Source organism: Microtus ochrogaster, chromosome 8 (assembly GCF_000317375.1).
Source record: "Microtus ochrogaster isolate Prairie Vole_2 chromosome 8, MicOch1.0, whole genome shotgun sequence".
Classification (NCBI taxonomy): Eukaryota; Metazoa; Chordata; class Mammalia; order Rodentia; family Cricetidae; genus Microtus; species Microtus ochrogaster.
Genome location: NC_022015.1, coordinates 83,189,248 through 83,212,587, shown reverse-complemented (window position 1 = coordinate 83,212,587; position 23,340 = coordinate 83,189,248). Strand labels below are relative to the sequence as shown.

General features: G+C 48.6%; 1 protein-coding gene across 25 annotated transcripts in view; it reads right to left on the bottom strand.

The window, feature by feature from the left end:
* Positions 1-23,340, bottom strand: part of Tcf7l2 (transcription factor 7 like 2) — a 191,774-nt gene that overhangs the window by 57,327 nt on the left and 111,107 nt on the right. The window contains exon 5 of one of the 25 annotated variants that reach the window (XM_026781385.1): positions 11,001-11,141. The exons of 23 other annotated variants lie outside the window; for them this stretch is intronic. In XM_026781385.1, coding sequence (XP_026637186.1) covers positions 11,001-11,141 — 141 coding nt within the window. Of the gene's footprint in view, positions 1-11,000; positions 11,142-23,340 lie in introns of those variants that run through there. One more of the 25 variants, XM_026781384.1, reaches the window with a different exon arrangement.

Here is a 23,340-nt window from a genome sequence, read left to right as displayed (position 1 = left end):
TCCAGTCTAGACAAGCAGGACTTGAAGATCACAGGTACCCTTTGTCCCCATGGTCCCCACACCTTCCAATGTGTCCACTCCTCATCTTCCAAGCTCAAACAGTACTGTTCTGTGTGCCTAAGAATCTGGTCAGGGAGCCAGGCCCCCAGTCACCCAAAGTTACAAACCATATAGGTGGATGCCTAAACTCTGGGAACAGCCAGGAAAGAAGCCAGGTATTGCCAAGACACTCCAGACCAACTTTAATAGGGACTTTGGCATGTGCATTTGTAAATCATCTGCAAGACCATCAGGGAGTTTTTTTGTCTTTTGACCTACAATTATAGGGTCAGTATGTAACACCAAGGAACACAACCCTTGGGGGGGGGGGGGTTTACTCCTAATACTGTGACCTAAAAGGAAACAGAACCAAGAGGCTGGGAGATGGAGTGAGTGGTGTCTAAGACCTCCCCACCCCCCACCACCACACCCCTGTCTCTTGATACCCTCTCTAGTATCCAGATGAAAACTATTAAGTTCAGGCATTGCTCCACAAGGGACCTTGGCCTCTGGCTATGAGAAGAATAGCATCAAAAAATTGCTTGCCAACAAAGCATAAACTTAAACAAGTCAGGATGGCAGGAGGAGGCCACCCCACAGGAGTTGTCCCAAATGGAAATCAAAGCAATGTGGCTCAGAGTGCCACAGGGGCCCAGCGCCCTCAAGTGGGATGTCCCTCCACTTCCTGCAGCAAGTCCTCCATCCCCCAGGAGGATGAGGAAGTCAGTCATCCCTCTGCCCATGTGACCACTTAGAAGAACAGAAGGAAGCATGTGCAAAGGGTGTCCGGTGGATGGCATGTCTGGCTTGGCAGAGAGACTCAGCTCAGACTCTGGCTACTGTCAGCCCTAAGGAGGGTGGGTGAATGGAGCCATAAATGTTCACAAACCCTGGGCTGCTTTACAAGCAATGGTGGTGACTGACCATAGAAGCACAACCCTAAGGAACCTGCCTCAGTGATTCAGTCCATACAATGGGACAAGGTGCTGCCGTGCCAAAACCTCCTCCTCTTCCCTCTCGTCATGGGCCACCACCGTGAGCACTGGAGCACAGCCCTGTGAGGACCACACACTGTGCAAATATGGGCTTTGCGCTCTCAATGCTCACACCCACAGAGAAGGCATACCATTAATAAGTACAGAAAAATGTGGGTTTCCTCCCAGAGTCAGCTTGGGCACTAGACTCCCTTCCTTCATAAGCCATGAACCTCAACAGGTAACAAAGGAGTCAGACTGAGGACCCCCACTCCCACACCTAGCAGTCAAGTGTCCAATGCTCTCTCTCAAAACTACTCTCAGCCTTCCACCAAATGGCCTTATTTTTTTTCCCCTTTCTCTCTTAATTTGTGGGGAGCTAAGCAATTTTTTTTACTGTGGGTGGTAACAAGAGTCAAACTGTTTCTAATTATTTAAAAAACAAAACCACACACACAAAACAAAACAAAACTGGATGTTGCCAACTGCTGAGAGACTCGGAATCCGGCTCAGAGACTGTTCTCCCGAAGACCTCCTGTCCCAACCATCCTCAGCCAGGGCGTCTGGAGAGCATGTGCTGCTTAGCTTACAGCTTCCGTGTCGCAGGGCAGAAGGGTCCTGGCAGAGGGAGGTGGGCACCCTGTCTTGGAAAACATCTGAAGCCCCAGGCTTTCAATCCTCAGGTCCCAATTACTCTCAGCAGAACCGGGGATGAATCATTAAAAAAAATAAAATAAAAACTGTGTTAGTTTCCTTCTTGTTAAAGTAAACAGCTGCTACTGGCTGGGAGGACTGGGTGAGAATTATACAGAAACAGACTTTAAACAAAGCCTGGGGTATAGAATAAGCGTGCAGTTAATGTTAGTCATTACTTTATTTATACACAAAGTTAGAAGAGAATATTTGTGCCCTGGGGGAGCTAGAATATGTGTGAATAGAGCTATGTCTACAGGGCGGCTGTTCGCGGATTTTTAAGAGGTGGGATCTTGTTATGTCCCCCATGCTGGCTTTGAACTCTGTGAGTTCAAGTGGTCCTTCCTATTTGAGCCTCCAAGTAGCTGGGACTACAGTCACATGCCACCCAGCTCAAGATGGAAGATGTCCAAAGGAGAATAGGGAGAATTGATATCAAACCCTCCCAGGTCCTACAAGGGATGAGGACCAATTAAAGAATACAGACTTATGTCAGTTTGCACACATCACCTGCTAACTCTCTTGGCAAACAAAGGCAGGAACAGGAAATTCCCCAGGTTCTATAAGGTAAACTTGGTCACTCCGCCAGTTCCTCGCGAGGTCAAGGTGAATTCAGAGTCCTGACCCATGTTCTCAATTACCCGTAAAGCAGACCCCTCCAGCCACCGCCAGGGACCAAGACCACATAAGGCTCTCTTATTAAGGGCACCCTTTCACAAGGGCCTGCATGAATTATAACCTTATTGGAGTGGGCGGGGTGGCACACACCTGTGCTCCCAGCATGCAGGAGCTGAGGCAGGGGGATCTTAAGTGTAAAGCCAACCTAACCAACATAACTTGCATAAAACGTCAGGCCTTTATTACTAAATTCAAATAACACGCAGTTGCTTTTAATGGGAAGAAAATCCACCGGGAAAATACCCAACTCAAAGAGTCAAGAGGAAGAAAGGAAAGGGAGAAGGCAGGGCTCTCTTTCTTTGCTATGGCCGACCTGGAGCTGGAGTTCCTATTCCACATGCCCCAGAAATCCAGTAGAGCCTCCGCTGACCATGTCCACTTGTGACTCACTTGTCAATCACGGCCAGAGGGTGGCAGCGGTTTCAGCTGCGGCCAGTCAGTTTTGTTAACGGAACTCGAAGCTTGCAGCTGGGAGGATGAGAGGATCTTTTGCTGCGTTTTTCTAAAGCAAATATTTAGTGCTTTTATCTTTCCATGCCCTGACATGTGATCTGTCATCCAAATGGAGGGGGAGGTGGCGCTTCTCATGTGGGTGTTTATAGAAATGACGTCACATTTCCAAAACCCTGACGTCAGTCAGACAAATGGTAATTTTGTGCTCCGCTTTCCACAGACAGGTGAGAATCAAGACAGAACAGAACATCACACCTGGTTTCTTACAGTGCCCACATCAACCCGGGACTGCTGGGTTCGGCCCTTGCCAGGCAGCCATCTGTTTTGTTTTGTGATTTATTTTAAATGGTGTTCATTCTCCCTTCTGAAAGGTCCCCTTACCCCCAGCAACCTGCTGCCTTTCTTTGCTCATCAGTACCCGTCCTTCTCCGTGACTAGAACTCATGAGAGCTTTGAGACCTTCGCACGCTCCGGGAGACTGCAGGTTGTGGTGCGAAAGCTGAGCGGCGTGTACCAAAGATGCTTATTGCATCTTTCCCTGCTTCTAAAAGGGTTTGAAGAAACAGGAAAGCCACAACTCGTTCTGGATGCCCTCCTTCTCCTCCCCTCCAGTTTCTGCTTCCTGCCTGGGTCACCGCTCATACCTCTCATTTGGCTGCAATGGCGAGTCTCCAAGTAATTACAAAGCAGGAATTAGATTGCACAAGCATGTACATGTGCGGCCGCTTTCACCTTCCCTAGCCAAATGCAGCGTCTTCGGTTCACTCAAGTGTAACACCCGGAGCAGATGACTTTTCAGGTCACCTCTCATCATTTCCCAAGAGGACAACGCGGAGATAGGCTCCCCTCCTTCCGCTCCTCCCTTAGAAAGCACAACCTCCAAACAGCTGGGGCAACAACAGCTAAGTCTCCCCAGGCACGGACAGGCGTGTTGGAGAACCTGCATCTCCCAACTCTTCCCTTCTTCCAGCCAAGGCGACAAGTGAGAGAGCCTGAGAGAAGCAGGTTTAGGTCAACAGATCCACTGAAGACACCATGCCCAAATCCTGGCCATCTATCCCGGCATGGACAAATCACAGGTAATTCAACAGAAAATATCCCAAAGACCCTTTCATTTCACCCTGCTGCCTCTTGTGGATAGTGATGACATGTCGCCATCACCAATGCCACCTGAGTTCTCCCAAGTCCATAAGGTGGCAGAAGGCACTCTAGTGTGCAGGCCGGAACATCTCCCAGGGAAACAGTAATGGCCAGTGGAGACAAGCTGATAACTAAGAAGCCAAAAGGCAGCAAGTGCGCTCTCTGTGTGGCCAAGAAGGCCTAGAGATGGGGAGGAGAAGAAACTGACATCTTCTCAAGGAAGGAGGGAGGGAGGGAAGAAAAAGAAGAAAATTTTATTGTTGGTATATGTAAATATATGTAATAATTTCCTAATCCTATATCCCAAAAGACACTTTGTCTTTCAACTTCAAATCAAGTGTGCACAGAGAGGAGGAATAGGAAGAAGACAGACAGCTGCAGGAGGTCCAATCAAGCCAGCCCACAGAGAGGGAGACCCGGGGGAACCTGATTTGGGAATATTTTGCAGTCCAAACAGGGCAGGGCCCTAGAGGTCAGGCCCCCATTCTTCTTGGGTGCAAGCATATCCTACATCCGAAGGCCCACAAGCCAATCCCGGGAGCTGCTCCCCTCCCTAGAGGAAGGACAGGAAATGGCTCCTTTAGAGTCACCATGCTTCTTAAGTCGTCCTCCCAAAGGACACCCACCTTTCCCAGCGGTTCTCAGGAAAGACTGTCCAAGGGACAGTCTTACAACTGGAACCCCCTACAGATGGTTACAACTTGGTCTGTTTTCTAGTCAGGGACTTTCTCATTTCTCTGGGGACAAGAAGACTTTTCACCTCTTACACAAAACCCCAGCTCAACACAGGCCTTCCAGAGTCCTGGTGAACAGAAGGCAGACCAGAAACACCATGACTGGGGGCCTCCAGGACCCCTCCCGAACCCGCCTGGCAGAACACAGGTACCATCAAGTTGCCTCCCACCAAACCCGCTTCGCTCAAAACGAGACACTAGCACCAAGGACAGGGTTTCTCGGTGGGGCCTACAGGTCTGTCGGCCAAGTGCCCAGCATGATTGAGTAGTGGGGAGACTGGGTCAGCACGTGTCCTTTGGCCACCCCAGTTCTTCCTGCTTCTCAAGTCTCATTTCGTCTGTCTCCAATGTCTTCACTTTTTACTTCCCTGCATTCCTTCTGAAAGGAATTGGCGTTTTCAAGACAGAAGCTTCTGAGCATACACACACACACACACACACACACAGAGGCACACACACACACACACACACACACACACAGAGGCACACACACTTGAGAGCACACACACATGCACACACATATGCACACACACAAGCACATGCACACACACGCACATACATGCACACATACACATATGCACACACATACATGCACACACAGATGCACACACGCGCATACATGCACACACATACACATATGCACACACATACATGCACACACAGATGCACACACGTGCGAGTATACACTCACAAGCACACCTCCGGAGAAAGGCTTTGCTCTCCTGTGGCAGTGGCCATGAAGGGTGACAGTGATCATACGTTGTATGACACCACAGACATAGGGACAGGCAGATGTATGCTCAGACAAACACACACCCAAGTGGGTTGGAACAGAACTATATAAACTTTGGCTGTACGAAAGTCACCTCATCCTCATTCTCAGCCCGAGCAGAGGTGACCAGCGGTGGATCAGGACAGGGTAACCAAAACTTGATCCTGATTTCATCAAGGGTCATGTGACTTCTACCACACTACCCCCAAACTGAGGGTGTATGGCCCTGTGGGGGTAATGACTCAGTTAGGTTCTTTGAGCCCAAGCCTCAGGACTTGAATTCAAATCCTCAGCTGCAAAGAAAAGTCCATCGTTGCAGTATACACAGGGACTGTCCTGATGCTCACGACCCAGAATGTCTGGTCACGCAGTGAGCTCCAGGTTCAGTGAGAGACCCTCAATAACAAGGTGGCGAGCCTCTGGAAAGGTTCCCGTGGATGATGGCAGGCTTCTTCACACACATGTACAGACATACAAGTGCACACATGCTCCAATAGGTAGACACGCCTCCCCCTACACACACACACACACACACACACACACACACCTGACTCCTTTTTTAAAAGCAAACAGACTTGAAATGGAAGGAAGGTTTGCGTGAAGGACAGAGGATGAGCAAGCTTCTTTTATAGGTTCTTGCTAAACCAGTAGCTGAGACAATAAATGTCTTTCAAATGAGGCTCACAGGACACAGGAGGTGGGGTGTGACACCAAGAGCTTTCGCTCTGCTCACACCACGGTGACACCCTTAATATACAAGAAAGCCTCATTCCAGAGTAGGCATGGTTCCCCTCGCTGTCCAAGTCCAAATGTCTGCTTCTCTGACATCACTAAAGAGGCTGACACAGAACCAGACATACAACATGGCAGTGGGGGAGCTGGAGGGAGGGAGACTGGCATATGACGTTAGAGCCCAGGTACTGTTTTTATTGGGGGAGGGGTAAGAACGGGGGTCTTGTGCTGATTTACACTTTCTTTTGATGCAACCTAGTCCATGAAAACCAGTCAGTCTTTCACCTCAAGGAATTATAAAAGAGGAAGCCCAATGCCACCCACAGAGGCCTGAGACTTCTATATCAATGACCTCTGTCAGGGATGTGGAGGAAATACGTGACTAGCTCAGAAGAGGGAAACTGAGGCAGACACTGAGTTAAGAGTCAAAGGCTGTCCTGTCAGCAGGATCAGCTGGACCCCCCCATGGCTTCACACAAGGCAGAAGAACCAGCCATCTTCCACAGGTGAATCCCTCAGATCACTGTCCCACACACAGGGACTTCTGTTCCCATATACCAGCTCACAGGGTAGGAGACGAGTGTCCAAGGCAACAGTAATATCCATGGTGACATGGTCTTTTCTGTCTAAGGAATGATAGAGGACATGGGACAGCCCTCTTCTGTGGGCAGTGAGTACCCGAGGGTGGAGGGGACGACACCACATTCCCATACACTAGGATGTGACCTCACTGTGGTGTGAGAAACACTTGGGTGGGACTTCAGAGTGACAGAGGACCATGTACTTAGCCTAGAAGGCCACAGCGACAAGACTAAGTATAGATGGGAGGAGACGGGTGGTCCGTTTCTGTACAGAAGGATCCTGGGTTGTATAAGGAAACCACGGCTCATACATTGTGGGGGTCATTATAAACCATCCCAGAATCTGCCTCTCCAGGATTTTCAACAGACACCCTCTGCCGAGTGCCTACAGCAGGGAAACACAGAGCAGAGCCTCGTTTCATTGGGAGCAATGGCAAGCGGTCCCCACTTCTAGCATGGACAGCCAGGAGAAAGTAAAAGTCCTCCCCACATTTAAGAGTCACAAAACACATGGGGAACATAAACAACATGAGTCCACCTGTGACTTCTGGAGCTCAGCTTTGGAACGCTGGAAGTTCATCCCAATTCAAGCTTTGCCTTTAGGGGGTGCATTTGACATTGTTACTCAGGCTGCTTCTAATAAGAGGGCAGACCATGCTTCTATTTGGGGGAGAGGGACTAGCTGAATGCTTGCTAACCTGGAGTTATAGCAGTTAAATCAGCACAGACACACACACACACACACACACACACACACACACACAGAGCATCCCCCAAATACACAGACTTCTTTGCCATATACAGCTGAACACTGAAGAACTTGGGAAATGAAGTAATATCTTTATTAGTTTTAAATGACGAATAAGCAAAACTGAAGCCAGTCATGAAGCATGCTTTTCAGAAATCTGACTTAGAAGAAGCCACAGACTTATGGGATGTGGTCTAATAAACCTAAGAGAAGTTTCATTTCCTCTCTCCAACTGGTCAACTCCCTGTCTCTACGCTCGCTTCGCAGACGGAGCCAAACTGTCTTTCCCCCTTCCATTGCAGGTAACGAGGCTGAAGAATAAGGGAATCCCTCATTTGGCCCCTTTTGAAAATGCAACCTAAAAATGAAGTCAAAACAGGTTCAATGCTAGTCAGGGGGTAAGTCAGCCAAAAAGAACAAAAACTGGAGAGGCAGAGTGAGAGCCGCTTACTAGTCCCGGGCACCGACTGGGAAAGCTTCTGTGAACCCCCGAAGAGGAAGGAAATGGGGAATGAGAGAAGGCTTCTGACAAAGAGCTATTTGCAAAGGTTGTTTGCCCGTATTTCAGAGGCCGCAGCGACAGTGACTAAGCAGTTACAGGAAAGCCCTCTTATCTGAGGGCAGTTGTGCGGGGTCACACCCTCTCCCTGTGGCTCCTCACAGCCCCAGGGCAGTGTGCTGTGTGGCCAGCTCTAACATGGACACGAATAGCTAACTAGAAAGAAGTGACTCACGTCGGCCCAGGTGGGTATTGACTTTCTTAGTCATATTTACTCAACCGGTCTATCTACTGAATTCCCTGGAGGAAGAGATGGCAAAAGTCAGGACCTGAGCAGAACAACAAGGCAGAGGGGAGGAGGAGGACAGTGGTTATTAATCGGAGACGATGGGAAAGATCTCCTGACCGGGACATTTACTCCACTTCCCGAGAGCGCAGGGTGGCAACAGGATCAAACGCACCCTCCTTCCGGAAAATGGAGGAAATACTGGACCATGAACAACAGCACGTTCCGTCATTAGCACTGTTTCACGGCACCGGCTCTCTAGCTTGGGATCTTAAGCGGTTCCACAGCTTTGGCTCAGGTTACCCCTATTTGCAGAAGGGGTGTGTGCAGCGCTGCCTCTTAAGGCTGCTGTCAGGGTCCAAAGAGTTAATACAGTAGTACAGTTCTTTACAGTAGTGCCCTGACCGCAGGAAGTCTGTGAGACATGTCAAAGGATCTCCCTCGGTACCCAGAGGAGCAAGCCTGGCCAGTATTCTATTACCGGGCTTTTTACACATCCAAACATTGCATCAAGGAGGAGCGAGAGCCTTGCCAACAGAGGTGACAGACTCGGGACTTACTGCTTGCTGACTGCCAATCATCTAGTTCCCTAGAGCCATTTCTAGAATGCTCACACCACAGGTCAGGATTTTTCACACTCCACCAAAATTCCTGAAGTAGCAGGTACTAGCAATGTTAAGCATGATTTTCCATGCGGGACGGAAAGCAAGGGAGGAAAGTGTGCAGGGCACATAGCCAAGCAGACCATCAGTGACCAGTCCATCAAAATGATGCTCAGGCAGGCATCTGTTTGTTTGTGCTTGCAATCTCACACTTACTGGCTTTTTACACTGCCTATCTACAGGATAGAGAAACTGAGGCAGAGAACAGTTTGGTAACTTGCTCATTCTCAGCACCTTCATGCCTGGCCTATTCACAATCTGTGGGTTTATCCTTCACCTGGAAACATGGTTTTTTTTTTTCTGTACTAAGGACAAACAGAAGAAATGTTCAAGGTCACTGGCGCCAGGGTTCTAATCGGCTCCTGCAAATCTCAAGCTACAAGGAAGAGAGCCAGTCTTTCTGTTTCTATTTCCTTGTATCAAAACAGGCACCTGGTTCTCCTTTATCTCTGTCCCGACTCTGACCAAAGGTTAATGAGCTACCTTTTGCCGGGCCCAGTGGGCTAGCCTTATCTGCCAGGCCTGGTGGGATAGCCTTATCCTTGAGAGTCAGAATGGGCTGCTTTCCTTAGGAGAAGCTGACCAGGCAGGATCTGCTAAGATCACAACCACTGCAGAGTGGAGGCCTCAGTGCCCTGCCACACAGAACCGACTGAACACACACACTCACACACACACACGCACCAGGGAGTCAGAGGGTAAGTACAGCCCATAGTGGGCATGTCAAAGGCAAGAGAGCAGGAGAGGGTCAAAGCCTCAGAACACCTGTCTGTTCTAGCGCCACCTGGACTAAGAGTAAGGTTAGAGCACAGGAATTCCAAGGACACAGACGTAGGGTCTTACATCCCTGCTGTGACATCAGGTGAGGGGAGAGTGCAAAACCGTGTCAGTGAGACCCCAACATCAGTGAACACGAACGGCTCAAGAAACTTGTCAAAAACAAGACAATCTACAGGTCGTGCGAGGGTCTGGGTGATGTGCCTTCTACGTGTTTTTCTATATCTCTCTGGTTCTCCTAAATGGCTGTCTACTGTTTCTTAAGAAGAACAAGGGTTTTTAACATGATTTCTTCCACTGTTTCCCTCTCTAGAGGCAAGACATATATGCGCGTGCTCCCTATCTCTCCAGGTGCCCATTCTGCCCACTAGAGAAACTTGCTTTCTCACCCGGCACCATCTAGCATATAGCATAAGCTCAGCACCTAGTAGGGACACAACATGGGTTTTTAAAGTCTCCACTAATTGGCTCGTGAATATTCATGAAAACCAAAACATCATCTTCTATCTAAATCTAAAAGTTACTTTAATTTTTTTTTGAAAGTCTGCATTGATGTTTGCTTTCCTGAAGATAAAAGAATGTTCTGGAAGTTCTTTATTCTTGGGACAACTAATTTGAAGAGAGCTGTCACTCCGGAGCCCAGAGTCGTGTGGGGTATTGACATCGCATTGAATTATTTAAAGGAAATTAACAATGCTTCCTGTCCTTGGAGAACAGCATCTGTGAGCAGGCATTGGGCTGTGCCTGCCTCTGCCAGCCAGGGACCTTGCAGGGTGGGGGGCAGTTCTCAGCACCCTGAATTTGAAAAGAAAATCTATACTATAGACAACTAATTGCTAGTAGCAATGGCAAAGTTGAGGTGACAGCTTCCCTTCCAGCGGGAGTCATAAGGAACCCCAGGAAATGACTTCCCAGATTCAAGTGTGATGGAATACTGCACATTCTTGCGTGTGATGCTGGGTCACGTGGCCTTTACGAGGCAGCTGGGCATCACGCATCCTCCCTAGCACCGCCTCCACCCTCTTCTTGTAAAGTGGTGATTTAACGGCTATGACTTCCCTATCAGTGGTGAGCAGCCAGACATCATGGCACCTGAAATGAAAGGGACCCAAGGAGGATTCAGGGATGGAGGTGGATGCATGGGCCCTGCCCTCACGGGAGGTAAACTTTGGATGGGTGGCTTCGTTTGAGGGCTGGCTCATCTCATACCGTCATTCTGCTCCGAGACCTACCTCCAGGCACCAGGGCTCCCCAACCTTTTGTAAGGAGTGGCTGCTTTTCATGTCCCTGAAGACTTGCGTGCTGACAGTGAAGTCTGAGGGGGGGTAGAAGTGCTCACAGGCATGTCCCTGAGTGCAGCAAGGGAGGGGGCTCTGCTGCCAGGAAGAAAGGGGAACAGAGTGAGGCGTGGCCGGGAGAGACTCCCCAAGGCACACACAGCAGCCCCAGCCTGGCTCGCCACCTAACCCACGTTTTCCTAGGTGCCCCACAACCACGGGAGCCCAGAACTCTCCATGCCCCCCTGCCATGCAGCTGGGGTCCCTGAGAGACCTCTCGAACACAGCTTCCTCATGCGGCCTTCCTGCCATGGTCTTTTTCTACCGTGCCCAGCCCTAACCGCATCCATCCCCTGATGTACACGGACGGTTGCTCCTTCCTCTAAGCAACCAGCCACCTGGCTGAGCCTTCTCTCTTAACTTACCTTGCTGCAGCTTCTATTTGGATAAATTTTGTGGGTTTGCTGGTGTTTGCACCTTGTAATCATACATACTTTCTATGTGTGTATACCTTGCCGTCATACACTCTCATGTATGACTGTACTCCCTGAGCTGTTGGGGCTCCTGTCTTAACACCCCTTTGTTCCCTTAGACTACAGCCTCGTAAGAGAAGCCACAATAACACCATCTGGGACCCCTCTATAGATCAGGACCCCCATGTGTTCAGGAAAGTGTGCTGAAGCCAAGTCTACTCAGTAGGCATCTGGTCCCAAAAGCTGCCTTCCCCATCCAGGCCCCTAGACAAGGTTGTGCTGACTGCTCCATTAACTCCTACAACCAGCACACAGGCTAAGAGTGCTCTGCCTAGTTCACAGAGGAGGAAACCGACTCAGAGACGTTAAGGAGCGTGCCCAAGGTCACACAGCTAGAGGGACAGTATGGACTGTGTGTAGTCTTCTCCAGCAAATGACCGCTGTGTAGACCCACAACTCCTGGTCAGAAGTTTGTTACAGCCCCATTTACAAGGTAGAACATTTGGAGATAGAATTGCAGGGTGTGAAGATGGGCTCCCTGAAAGGAACAAATGCCTTTCCACTTGCTTCATGTTGTTGGGTGGTTGGCTAGTGCTCCTGGGGGCTGAACCCAGGGTCTTGTACAGGCTATGCATGAGCTCTGCCCCGGAGCTGTGACCCAGCATGGGAAGGAGAGAGGGAGGGAAGCAGAGAGAAAAGGAGGGAGGGAGGGAGAGAGGGAGGGAGGGAGAGAGGGAGGGAGGGAAGGAGGGAGGGAGGGAGATTCTATCTTTTTATATTCATTGCAAAAGATGGACTGAGTAAACTTGTCCAGCCCAGATGACTACAGATAATTCTGGAAGACAAATAAATAAAAATAAAGACTGGGAGCCACAACCCTGGAGCAGCTTCTGAGGCTGTCACAACGCCATCTATCCATGTGCGCTGAGCTGCTTCCGGGGATTGCAACCACTCACAGGGAAACTCAGCTCCCCAGGTGACAAAGGGCAATCAACTTCTGGAAGCTAGAGACCTTTCCAGGAAGAGCAGCCAAGGGCCAGCAGCAGCGTGGCTTGCTATCACAGAGCTGTCTTGGATCCATCTGGGAAGCAAGGCCTCCACAGCGCTCACTGATAAATGGAGCGATCACAAGATGAGTGAGCTCAGACCAGCTTTAGAGTGGAGGTGACTGTGCCTAGCTCTGTCTACAGCCCTGACTCGCCTGAGTGCTGTCTTCAAGGGCAGCACAAGGAACTATCCAGCTTTATCTGGAAGGAGCCCAGCAATGTGAGGGCTTAATGCTTATCTCCTTACTTCGCTGACTAACAAAGCAACAAGCAGGAAAAAGCAAGTCTCTCAGGGGCAAGTGGCTGGAGAAGGGAGCTTGGCAAAGACACACTAGAGCCATCCGAAGAGCTAGGGCTGCCTTCAAGTACATTGTCTCTGTCACCATCCATGGACGCTTCCCTGCCATCTCTCTCTCTCTCTCTCTCTCTCTCTCTCTCTCTCTCTCTCTCTCTCTCTCCAAACACACACACACACACACACACACACACACACACACACACAGCACTCTATAACCATAGATATCTTTCCTTCTATGCTTAGGAGCCAGGGAATCTCAGAGTCAAACTTGGTGGTCATAGCCCCTCTCTTCAAGGAGCCAACAGCTTTGAACTTGTAGGATTCAACTTATCCCCACTTTATCTAATGTCTTTAAGATATTCATTCATAATATTTTCATAGAATACAGTGAGTTTTATAAACTCCTTAAAAGCTTGAGAACAGGGGGCTGGAGAGATGGCTCAGTGGTTAAGAGCATTGCCTGCTCTTCCAAAGGTCCAGAGTTCAATTCCCAGCAACCACATGGTGGCTCACAACCATCTGTAATGAGGTCTGGTGCCCTCTTCTGGCCTGCAGGCATATACACAAACAGAATATTGTATACCTAATAAGTAAATAAATAAATTTTAAAAAAAGCTTGAGAACATGGAAGTGTTCGAAACTCTGGGCATCCACAGGAATCTAGGGAAGGGAGGGTCTTTGCAGCGGAGGCGCAGGAAGCTCAAGCAAGGGGCTAAGAACGATGAGTCAGCAGTTTCTGCGTTTTGTGCTTCATGGCCTTTCCCGGCTTTTCCAGTAATAAAATCTTAAATTATTTAGGAGACACTAACCTGAGTCCATGAAGCTGTTAGCTTAGGTAGAGTGCATTGCTCCCCAAGCTTGAGGCCTGGGCAGGTGTACTCAGTGTGTACCCACCCTGCACACTGCAATCCCTTACCCCAGCTGCCGACTGGAAACCACAGCACAGACATTAAAGGGCAAAGATAAGATCTCTCTGGACTTGAATAAGCTTCTCTGCAAGGAGGAAGTCAGCTCGGAGGATGGCAGAGCAAAAGCTCCTGGGAAACATTCTGAAACACAGACAACTGGACCCAGCCACTGAACTGTCTCCTTCCCCTGGACTTTTCGGTTATAGATCCGCATGCTCCTTTTCTCAGGCTAGCTTGCTTTAGGGATGAAGAGAGAGGAAGAGATCTGGGAGGAGAGAGCTCTGGTCATCGTAGCCCGAGCTCAGGAATTGTCCATCAGTAGGTGGTAAAGTAGAAGAGGAAGAGGGACACTCTGTAGGAAAGGAAGCGAAGGCCTGTGAGCTCCCTGCTGCTCCAGGGTTGGGGTGGCACTTGAGAGTCCATCAATCTCCACCAGCCGCACAAAACTGGTAGAGTGACCCTGCTCTCCTCCGTCCTCTAGAGCCCCCATCAAAGCCACTGCAACCCTGACCAAACCGGGAATACAGAATACGGATCCGGAAGTGGGAGCCACTTATCCTTGGCAATGGCCCTGGATTCGGGAAACACTGCCTGGATGTGAGTGGATTTCTGAAGAGAATGTCTTCCAAAGAAGGAAATGACATTAAGGGGCTGTAGCACGGTGGCATGCTAACACAGAAGGCAGGCTGCAGTTGCATTAGGCAGATGGATACACAGCTGTAGGAGACACCCACAGGGTCCAGAAGTGTTTGCATATTCCGATATCATACTTCCTTGTGACCTTACTGCCTTCTTCCGTAAGATGCTGGTGATAGTCGACATCACATGACAGAACGGAGGCCAACAAGTTAAAATATATAAACTGCTTTACTGGGAAACGCCCACACACTCACACACACGCTCACACACACACAGGCATGCATGTATACACCATAAATGGGAAGTACGGAAAGAGCTGGACAACAATTTAAAAGAAAACAAGACTAAACAAAATGACAGGCTCCAAAAATGCTAAAACATTCAAAATGTTTTGCATAAAATAATATCAGAGTGAAACTAGCCAACAGCTGTTCGCTCTGGAAGAAACTGAACCAGACTGGAGGTGGGGAAGGAAGGTTTAAGCTTTACTTTTGGCTCCAGAAAAGTCCCAGCTCTGTGCAAGCCAATTCCTTACATGAAGACTCTTTATTATATGTACAACATGTACTATATGTACCTTCTATTGGCTCTGTGTCTTTAATCAATTTTACATGTTTGTTGGACTGGAGTGTACTCAGGCTGTCCAGATATTTATTCAAACATTATTCTTGGCTCGGGATATGGCTCAGCAGATGCCTGACATGTTCAAGGCCCTTAGTTTAGTCCCTGACACAGGAAAGAAAGAAAATGAGGGCAGTGGTGGTACACACCTTTAATCCCACACTCGGGAGGAAGAGGCAGGAGGATCCCTACGTTTGAGGTCAGCCTGGCCTACAACAGGAGTTCCAGGACAAACAGAGGTACACAGAGAAACCCTGTTGGAGGAGGGTTATAAAGTTATAAAGACTTTTTTTTTGGCGGGGGGGGGGGGGATTCCTCTGGCCCAATTGCCTTTGAGCATAAAACACAACTCCTTCCTAAGCATAGAGACACCAGGCTTCAAAAGGACATCACGCCACTTCCTTTGCTAGTCCTGGGTTCTCTGACTAAACTAGAATGCAGCCCTCGGTCCTCCTGAGTGTCTGATGTGCCGGATGTCTCAGCTTAACTCTGTGGGTCAGTTCCTGATGGCAAATCACTTTCTATGCCCCTACACAACACTCATTTGGTTTTGTCTCTGCAGAACCCTAATATAGATGGCTGAGGCCATTTTTCTCTTCCACTGCACGTGTAGAAAGACTGCCCATGAGTCTCTACGTGAGAGCAGAACTTGATCGTGGAATGAATTTTGCAATCACTCTGCAGATCCGAAAGCCTCCCCAGGTCCATATGGCTGGGATGCAGAAGTGAAAAGAGAAAAATAAAAAACGGAAACCCAAACTTTAAAGAAACAATAATAGTTCAGGGCTCTCGAAGAAAATGTTGTATCTTCATAGGAATAAAGAAGCCATTTAATAGAGTCGCCAACAAGGACCAGTTTACAAAAACAAGCAAAGTAGTGCAAGTTAACGGGAGGAATGGTCATCTCTCTGTCATATATACACACAAATGTACACGTGCATACAAACAAGGCCAACAGAAAACAGCAGCAGCCATCCAACCAAACAAACCACCATGTACGTACATATGAATATCACCTTGGAGAGACACAGGGCTCCGCGGGTCATGCTGACCTAACTTTATAAGCACCATCAACAATTCTGACCTCAGGAGATGAGGTAACTTAAATGGGAACTAATTACATTTGAACTATGTTCTAACAACTTACAGTGGAGGCAGAGCAACTGTAATTGGCCTCTGGGCAAGCTACCATTTTTATCATTAAGAACAAGCCCAGTCTGTCCCCAAACTAAGGTATTACCATTAACATGCAAGCACTTGCAACACTGTTCCACTAGCAATGTTCCAGAAACTCAAGCTAGTGTGAATGGGTACACACATGTGCAGGACTGCATGCCTGGTCAGCCAGGACTGGATCATGAAGCAAGAAGTCTCAGTGTCAGGACAGACAAGTGTCCAGGCCATAGACATGGCCTCTCCCTCTCTAAGTGCACATGCTCTTGTCACTCAAGCACCCTACTCAGAATTGGCATTGACTGGCATGGAGTGACCATTCCTAGGGTCAAAGAATATGGGCATGAAGTCTACCTGGGCCTTCACATACCCCAATACAGACAGGAGGCAAAAGTCCAAACGGAATGGGAGCACTCCCACAGAGGCATGGGAGCAAAGCCATCTTCACACTTAATGATCCCAGCACCCTGTAACGTCCCCGAGCTCCATACTGGCAGATGAGGACCGCCAAGGGGCTCTGTGTGTCCTGTCAATGAGGTTGCTAGTTCGCAAGTCCAAGAGCCCTAGGCCTTCTTCTCTCTGGTCACTGCCATTATAGACGAAGAAGGTATCTACCTGGAGGCAGACAGCCGTATTCAATAGAAAAGGCAACACAGGAAAAAGATCCACTTTGCTACATAAATGTTCTACATGGCCAGGGAAGATTCAAGAGTGTGAACCCATGACATCATCCCAAAGGTCCTTCTTGGATAAAACAAAGCTTTGACAACTTGTTCTCCCCTCCCCATCTTTCGAAAACAAATCGATATCAAATATTGAGAAGTTGGAAATATGATATATTTTATCATACACCAGAAAAGAAATGAGGGTGTGTGTGTGTGTGTGTGTGTTGTGTGTGTGGTGTGTGTGTGTGTGTGTGTGTGTGTTGTGTGTGTGTAAAGAGTTGGGATGGTTTGGAAAGGAGGGGGAGGGTCATTGGAGTCATTTTGAGTACAGGGGTGTTTTTACTCTTTCATCTGTTATCAACCCCAATAATCTCTAACCCTGTAACACGATGAAGTGGGGGCCACCGCTTTGCCCAGGCTTGAGAAAGCAGCCAGAGCGTATGAAAGTCAGCAAATAAGAGTTCGAAGAGGCCCAGGCCTGGTGGAACATGAAGTCTCACACCCAGACCCTGGCTGACCCTAGCTGACCTCCCATGCGGTGTTCCTCTCTGCTCTCTGTGACAGTGAGGGGCTCCATGAGACCTCAGGCCAATGAGAAGCGATGCTGTTGTCACTTTCTCAGTCCTCACCTCCACGTGTAACGTATTGTCCCTTCTCTGGGCAACGTCACCTCTTGAGGTAAGCGAACAGTGCCTGTAAGACCACACACAAGGAGGACACACTAGAGCCCAAGCCTCAGCAGTGACCCGCTGCAGAAAAACTTAAGAACAACAGCCTGCAGAGAGCTTGACGAGGCCAGCTGATAAAGCAAACACCATGGCACTCACTGTGGATAGAGGGAGCTCTTTCTCCCAGGCAAGCTTTGGGGAGAAATGCCTACATGTGGCTAAGCTTTTGACACTGCAATCGCTGTCATCCCTGGCATCTACATGGGAAAGGAGAAGTGAGAATCCTGGTACAAAAGAATCCGGAGAGCCTAAGCCTTGACCTACCTCCTCCTTCTGATTAAATACTTGTCTTTTTATGAGTAAAGGAGACTCTGTGTGCAGTGTGTGTGTGTGTGTGTGTGTGTGTGTGCGCGCGCGCGTGCGCAGAAGGATCAGACAATGTTCCATCTTGTTGGTTTTGGTTTGGTTTTTTTCGAGACAGGGTTTCTCTGTGTTGCTTTAGTGCCTGTGGTGTTCCATCTTTTATTGTTGTTCTAGGCAGAGTCTTAAGGATCTCAGGCTCAGGTTCACCGTGGAAGTGAGACAGACCGTGCAGACTTGATCCTCCTGCCTCTACCTCCAAAATGTTAGGATTATAGGTCTACCCTATCATCCTGAATTGTGTGGTGCCAGGCCTGGTACATGCTGGGCAAGCCCTCTACAACTTTTTCTGTTGTGGTTGTTTTGTTTTTGAGACATAATCTCAGTACATAGTTCCACGTGGCCTAGAACTTGCTATGTAGACCTGGCTGACCTCAAGGTCACAGAGATCTGTCTGCCTCTGCCTGCCTCTGGACCACCACATCCCTGCTTTATAAAGTGAAGCCAGCACCACATGTACAATGTGAGTAGAGAACACATTTACAGGACACGAATGCTGGCAATGTGGAGGGCAGCCAGCAGAGCACATGACCCAGGCAGACTCCATCCTGAGCAAGACCCGGCCTTCCTTCAGCCAATCAACCAAAGGAGAGGCCCTGCCTCCAGACACTCAGCCAAAGAGCAATGTTGGTGTGGGAGGTCCTTCCATCTATGTGTTTCTTTTATTGGTTAATCAATAAAGAAACTGCTTTGAACCTATAGCAGGGCAGAACTTAGAGCTAGGTGAGGAAAACTAAGCTGAATGCTGGGAGAAAGAAGGATGGAGTCGGGAGAAGCCATGGAGCCGCTGCCAGAGTCAAACATGCTGAAACTTTGCCGGTAAGCCACTGCCACATGGCAATACACAGATTAATAGAAATGGGTTAAATTAATATGTAAGAGTTAGCTAATAAGAAGCTAGAGCTAATGGGCCAAGCAGTGATTTAATTAATACAGTTTTTGTGTGATTGTTTTCGGTCTAAGCTACAATTCTCTCCAATACAATGTCCACAAAGCAGACAGCTTCTGCCCCACCTCTCAGAACACAAACACAGCTATGCCTCTCAACCCTTCAGCACCTGGAACAATAACCAGGAAGGAACCTCCAGGCAGGAGGAGAGTCCCAGGTTGGACACAGTGGCACCTCCTCAGACTGTTGGCTGCCAGCTGGCTGATTAGCATGTCAGCAAGGATCACTAGCAGAAAACACAGATGCAAAAGGGATGGCTCTATCAGGGCCTGCTCCAGCCACTGGAGATAACACCTTAACCCAATCAACCCACGGAAAGACTAACCAAAAACAGTTACTGTTTCATAGATTGTAAACTTTGAGTCCTCCGAGACTGGATGTTGATGTCTCTTTGCTCCATCCAGCATTTGCACCTAGGTAGCCTCTGCCAAGGTACGGACATATGAAAGACACAGGCTCTTCGTAGGTTTGGAAATGATTGTTCCCTAATATTCCTTAACTTTAAAAAAAAAAGGAAAAGGTTTAGAAAATGAAAGAAACATGAGGTTAGTTGGTGGTTTTTAATTTTGAAATCTATCATAAACAAAGCACAATCTACCTATAGAATGGAATATTATTCAGTCAGGTAAAGAATGAGGTACTGATATACATGGAGCTTGAAAGCATGAAGCCAAGTGAAAGAAGCCAATCACAAAGGATCACAGACTGTGTAATATTCATGGGTACATGAAGACTTGAAACAAGAAACACAGAAGGAAAAGAGTGACTGTTGTCTGGAGACGGGAGAACACGTAGACAGGAGCGGCAGCTGACGGAGGGATGTTATGGAGAGCTTTGGTCAGGAGGAAACAGACAACAGCTTAACACTGTGGTGACAGTTGAACAGCTCCATAAATGAATATATCAAAACCATTGCTCAGCTTAGATGGGTGAACTCCACAGTGTGTGTGTAAACTGATCAGTCGTTAACTCTAGGGTTTAAATTAACTTAATTGTCCATTATCTTATCTCTGCGTGAATGCTTTCTATTTCGCTCTGAGCACATTTTACTGGAAACGTGTGCATGGCTCTGAGACTCGGGCTAGACAAGAATTATTCTTCCCATTTTACAGGAAGCGCGGGTCCTCTCTCTCTCTCTCTCTCTCTCTCTCTCTCTCTCTCTCTCTCTCTCCCTCCCTCCCTTCCAACCCCCGCAGGGTGGATTTGTTTCCTTGTTTCTTTCCTGCTTGCTGGGCTCTGGGGACATTCAGAGGAAGACTGAATTATGGGTCATGCGTCTCACAATCCCCCACATAAGGGAGGGAGGGATCGCCAGCTCTCCCTGGGTGTCTGGAGATGTATGTGGTCAGCTTACACAGGCAGTGTGGGGAAACAAAAGACATCGAAAAATGGCAGCTGACTCGTTGGGACTCCTCTAAATATTATGAAATTCAGATTAAACAATTTAGCTTAAAAAGAAGGGGAGGGAGAGTGTCACCCCTTTAGTACATATCTTATGGGGTGAGAATGCACGCAATTAGATGTGCCCATATAATTTTCACATCAAACATTCTGGGCTCCCAAAGGTGACTAATGGCACAGCTGGCTTGGACTTTCCCAAGTTTTCAAGAGCCGTGACAGCCCTCTTCAACAGAGCCATTTAACATAACAGAAGGTTAAGGTGGAAGCCACAAACACTTGCTTTTCTTAATTTACACCTTTCATCTATTTCCCCAGACGTGTCTTGGAAGGGCCAGGCAACTGATGATGTATGTCCACGGCACCCTCTTAAGAAGATTTACAAAGCAAACCTGAATCCCAGAAGATAACATAAAACTACTCTTTAATTTTGATTTGTCGTTTTCATTTTTCTGTGTGAGCGTGCAGGTGCATGAGTCTGTACGTGGGTGTGGAAGCCATAGGTCACTCCTCAGGAGCCGTCCCCCTCATTTCTTTCTCTTTAGTCTGTCACTGGGACCTGGACTCACCATTTAGGCTAAGCTGGCCAGCCAGTGTACTCCAGGGCCCATCTCCATCTCCCAAACTCTGGGGTTCTAAGTGTGCACAGCCACGCCTGGCTTTTCACTTGGGTGTTGTGGATGGAAGTCAGGCCTCCTGCTTGTGCAGAGAGCAGTTTCCCAACTGAGCCAGCCCCAGATCCCAACCATACTGTTGGGTATGGAGGAAGTTTTAGTACCTAGCAAGGTAATCTGGGGTTGGGTCTTTTCTTTTTAAGAAGAATGTTGGGTAAGCAGGAAGCTAATAGAACTTTTGTTTTCCCCCAACCCTGACACACAGACGCACACAGACACACAGATGTGCACACACACACACACACACACACACACACACACACCATATTCTTGCTTATACTAAAGCAAAACGCATTTAGAAGAAACAGATGTTTTTGTTTGGTTGGTTTTTGTTTTTGGAGACAGGGTTTCTCTACAGCTTTGGAGCCTGTCCCAGGCTAGCCTCAAACTTATAGAGATCCGCCTGCCTCTGCCTCCCAAGTGCTGGGATTAAAGGTGTGTGCACCACTGCCCGGCCCCTAGAAGGAACAGATTTTTACACTCAGTAAGCCAGTTGGTGTGGTGGGGTATGCCTGGAACCCTAGCACTCAGGAGATAGAGGCAAAAAGATCAGGAGTTCAAAGTTATCCTCAAGTAAATAGCAACTCTGAGTCTAGCCTGGGTTATGAGATCCTGTCTTAATAAAACAAATAAGCAAATGAACAAATAAGGAAATAATATTCAGCAAACCACTAAACTGTCTTAGGCGTATAAAACAACTGTGAGTGTTAAAACACCCATTTACACACTTGCACACTGGTTCTGTTCGAGGCATCTCTCTACATCTTATTCTTTAGCTACCCAATAAACTTTTATATTAAAGTGGGGCTCCTCTACTGCCTGCCGTGCTATTGTCCAGAGGATACCTCTCCGTGTTTGGGAGCCAAGGGTGGAGGAACAGAACTGCTTCTGTCCCCTGGATGACACAGCAGCCCCTGCCCAGCTGGGACAATCCAGACTGCGTCCAGCTGCCGTCTGTTGAACACAACCACCCATTGGAAAACCACCGAGTCAACAGTACGGTTCTGAAAATGTTCACAGGCCCAGGGCTGACGCGTACACACCCTGGCCGGCAAAGACTTGAGTCACCGCGGGAGCCAGCAGCCAGCCTCCGACCTTCAAGTTCAAATCCAAAGAGTCAATGGAAACCGGGAAACCCAAATACTGCACATGCCATGGCCCACCCACCTCTCGAGCCCCACGAGTCCATGTGTCCCCAATACTGTAAATTACCAGGTATGAAACCACAGAATTAGGAATAACAAGAAGAGTAAGGTTACAGATGGGAGTGGGGTGAAGTTCCAGGTATGCAGATGCTTCTTTGAAACCCACAGCTTTCCAAGTCTGCCTATCCATAACACACCGCACACACACACACACACACACACACACACACACACACCTTAATCCACTCCTATCCTCTCCTTTCTGGAGAGAAGTGAGGCAAGGCTGATGGTTGGCAAAGGAGAGTATTTTTACCTCTGGTCTTCTTAAAGGAAGAATCCAAAGTACAAAATAATAAACCCGAGCCCAAGTCTAACTCATAAACCCAGAATGTTCTGCATAAAGTCAGTCCAAGTGTCTAAAAGGTCCAAGACGCTGTACATGCCCAGGGAAGAGGAGAGCTGGCACCGGCCACTGTGCTGACCTTTGGTGTATGAGTCAGATGCCGACCTCCTTCTCACCGAAGGGTATACGCCCATCTGTGGAGCAAAAGGCCAGCTGGAAAGGGGAGACAGAGCTGCGGCAGCAGGAGATGTGGGGTGCTCAGACCCTAAACCCAGGGCACAATTCCAGAACACTCCCACCAAAGAGAAAGCACCATTCCTGGGGTAGGGCTGGCTTTCTGGACACTATGCCAGCTACCGACTCTGGGACCAGTCCAGGCCACAAGGAAGGGCGGCAAGCGTGAGGGCCTGGCTGCCTGGCAGGGTGACTCAGGTTCAGGCTAACAGCTGAGAACTGAAGGCAAGGTGGGAGAGGACGCAGTTGCAGTGGGAGAGTCAGGGACAGTCTCTGCTCACGCAAATGTAAACAATCATGATCACCAGAACCCAGACTTTGGGGGTGAATCAGGTTACCATGGCAACCCTTCTCTCTGGGACCCAAGGAGAAAGGAAATCTAAACTGTTCCTGCGGTCACAAGTGAAAACTGGAAGGCTGCTTGCTTAGAGACTCAGCCAGGCGGTGGTGGCGCACATCTTTAATTCTAGCACCCAGGAGGCTGAGGCAGGTGGATATTTGTGAGTTTGAGGCCAACCTGGACCACAGAGTGAGCTCTAGGATAGCCAAGGCTACACAGAGAAATCCTGTCAGGAAGAAGGGAAGGAAGGAAGGAAGGAAGGAAGGAAGGAAGGAAGGAAGGAAGGAAGGAAGGAAGGAAG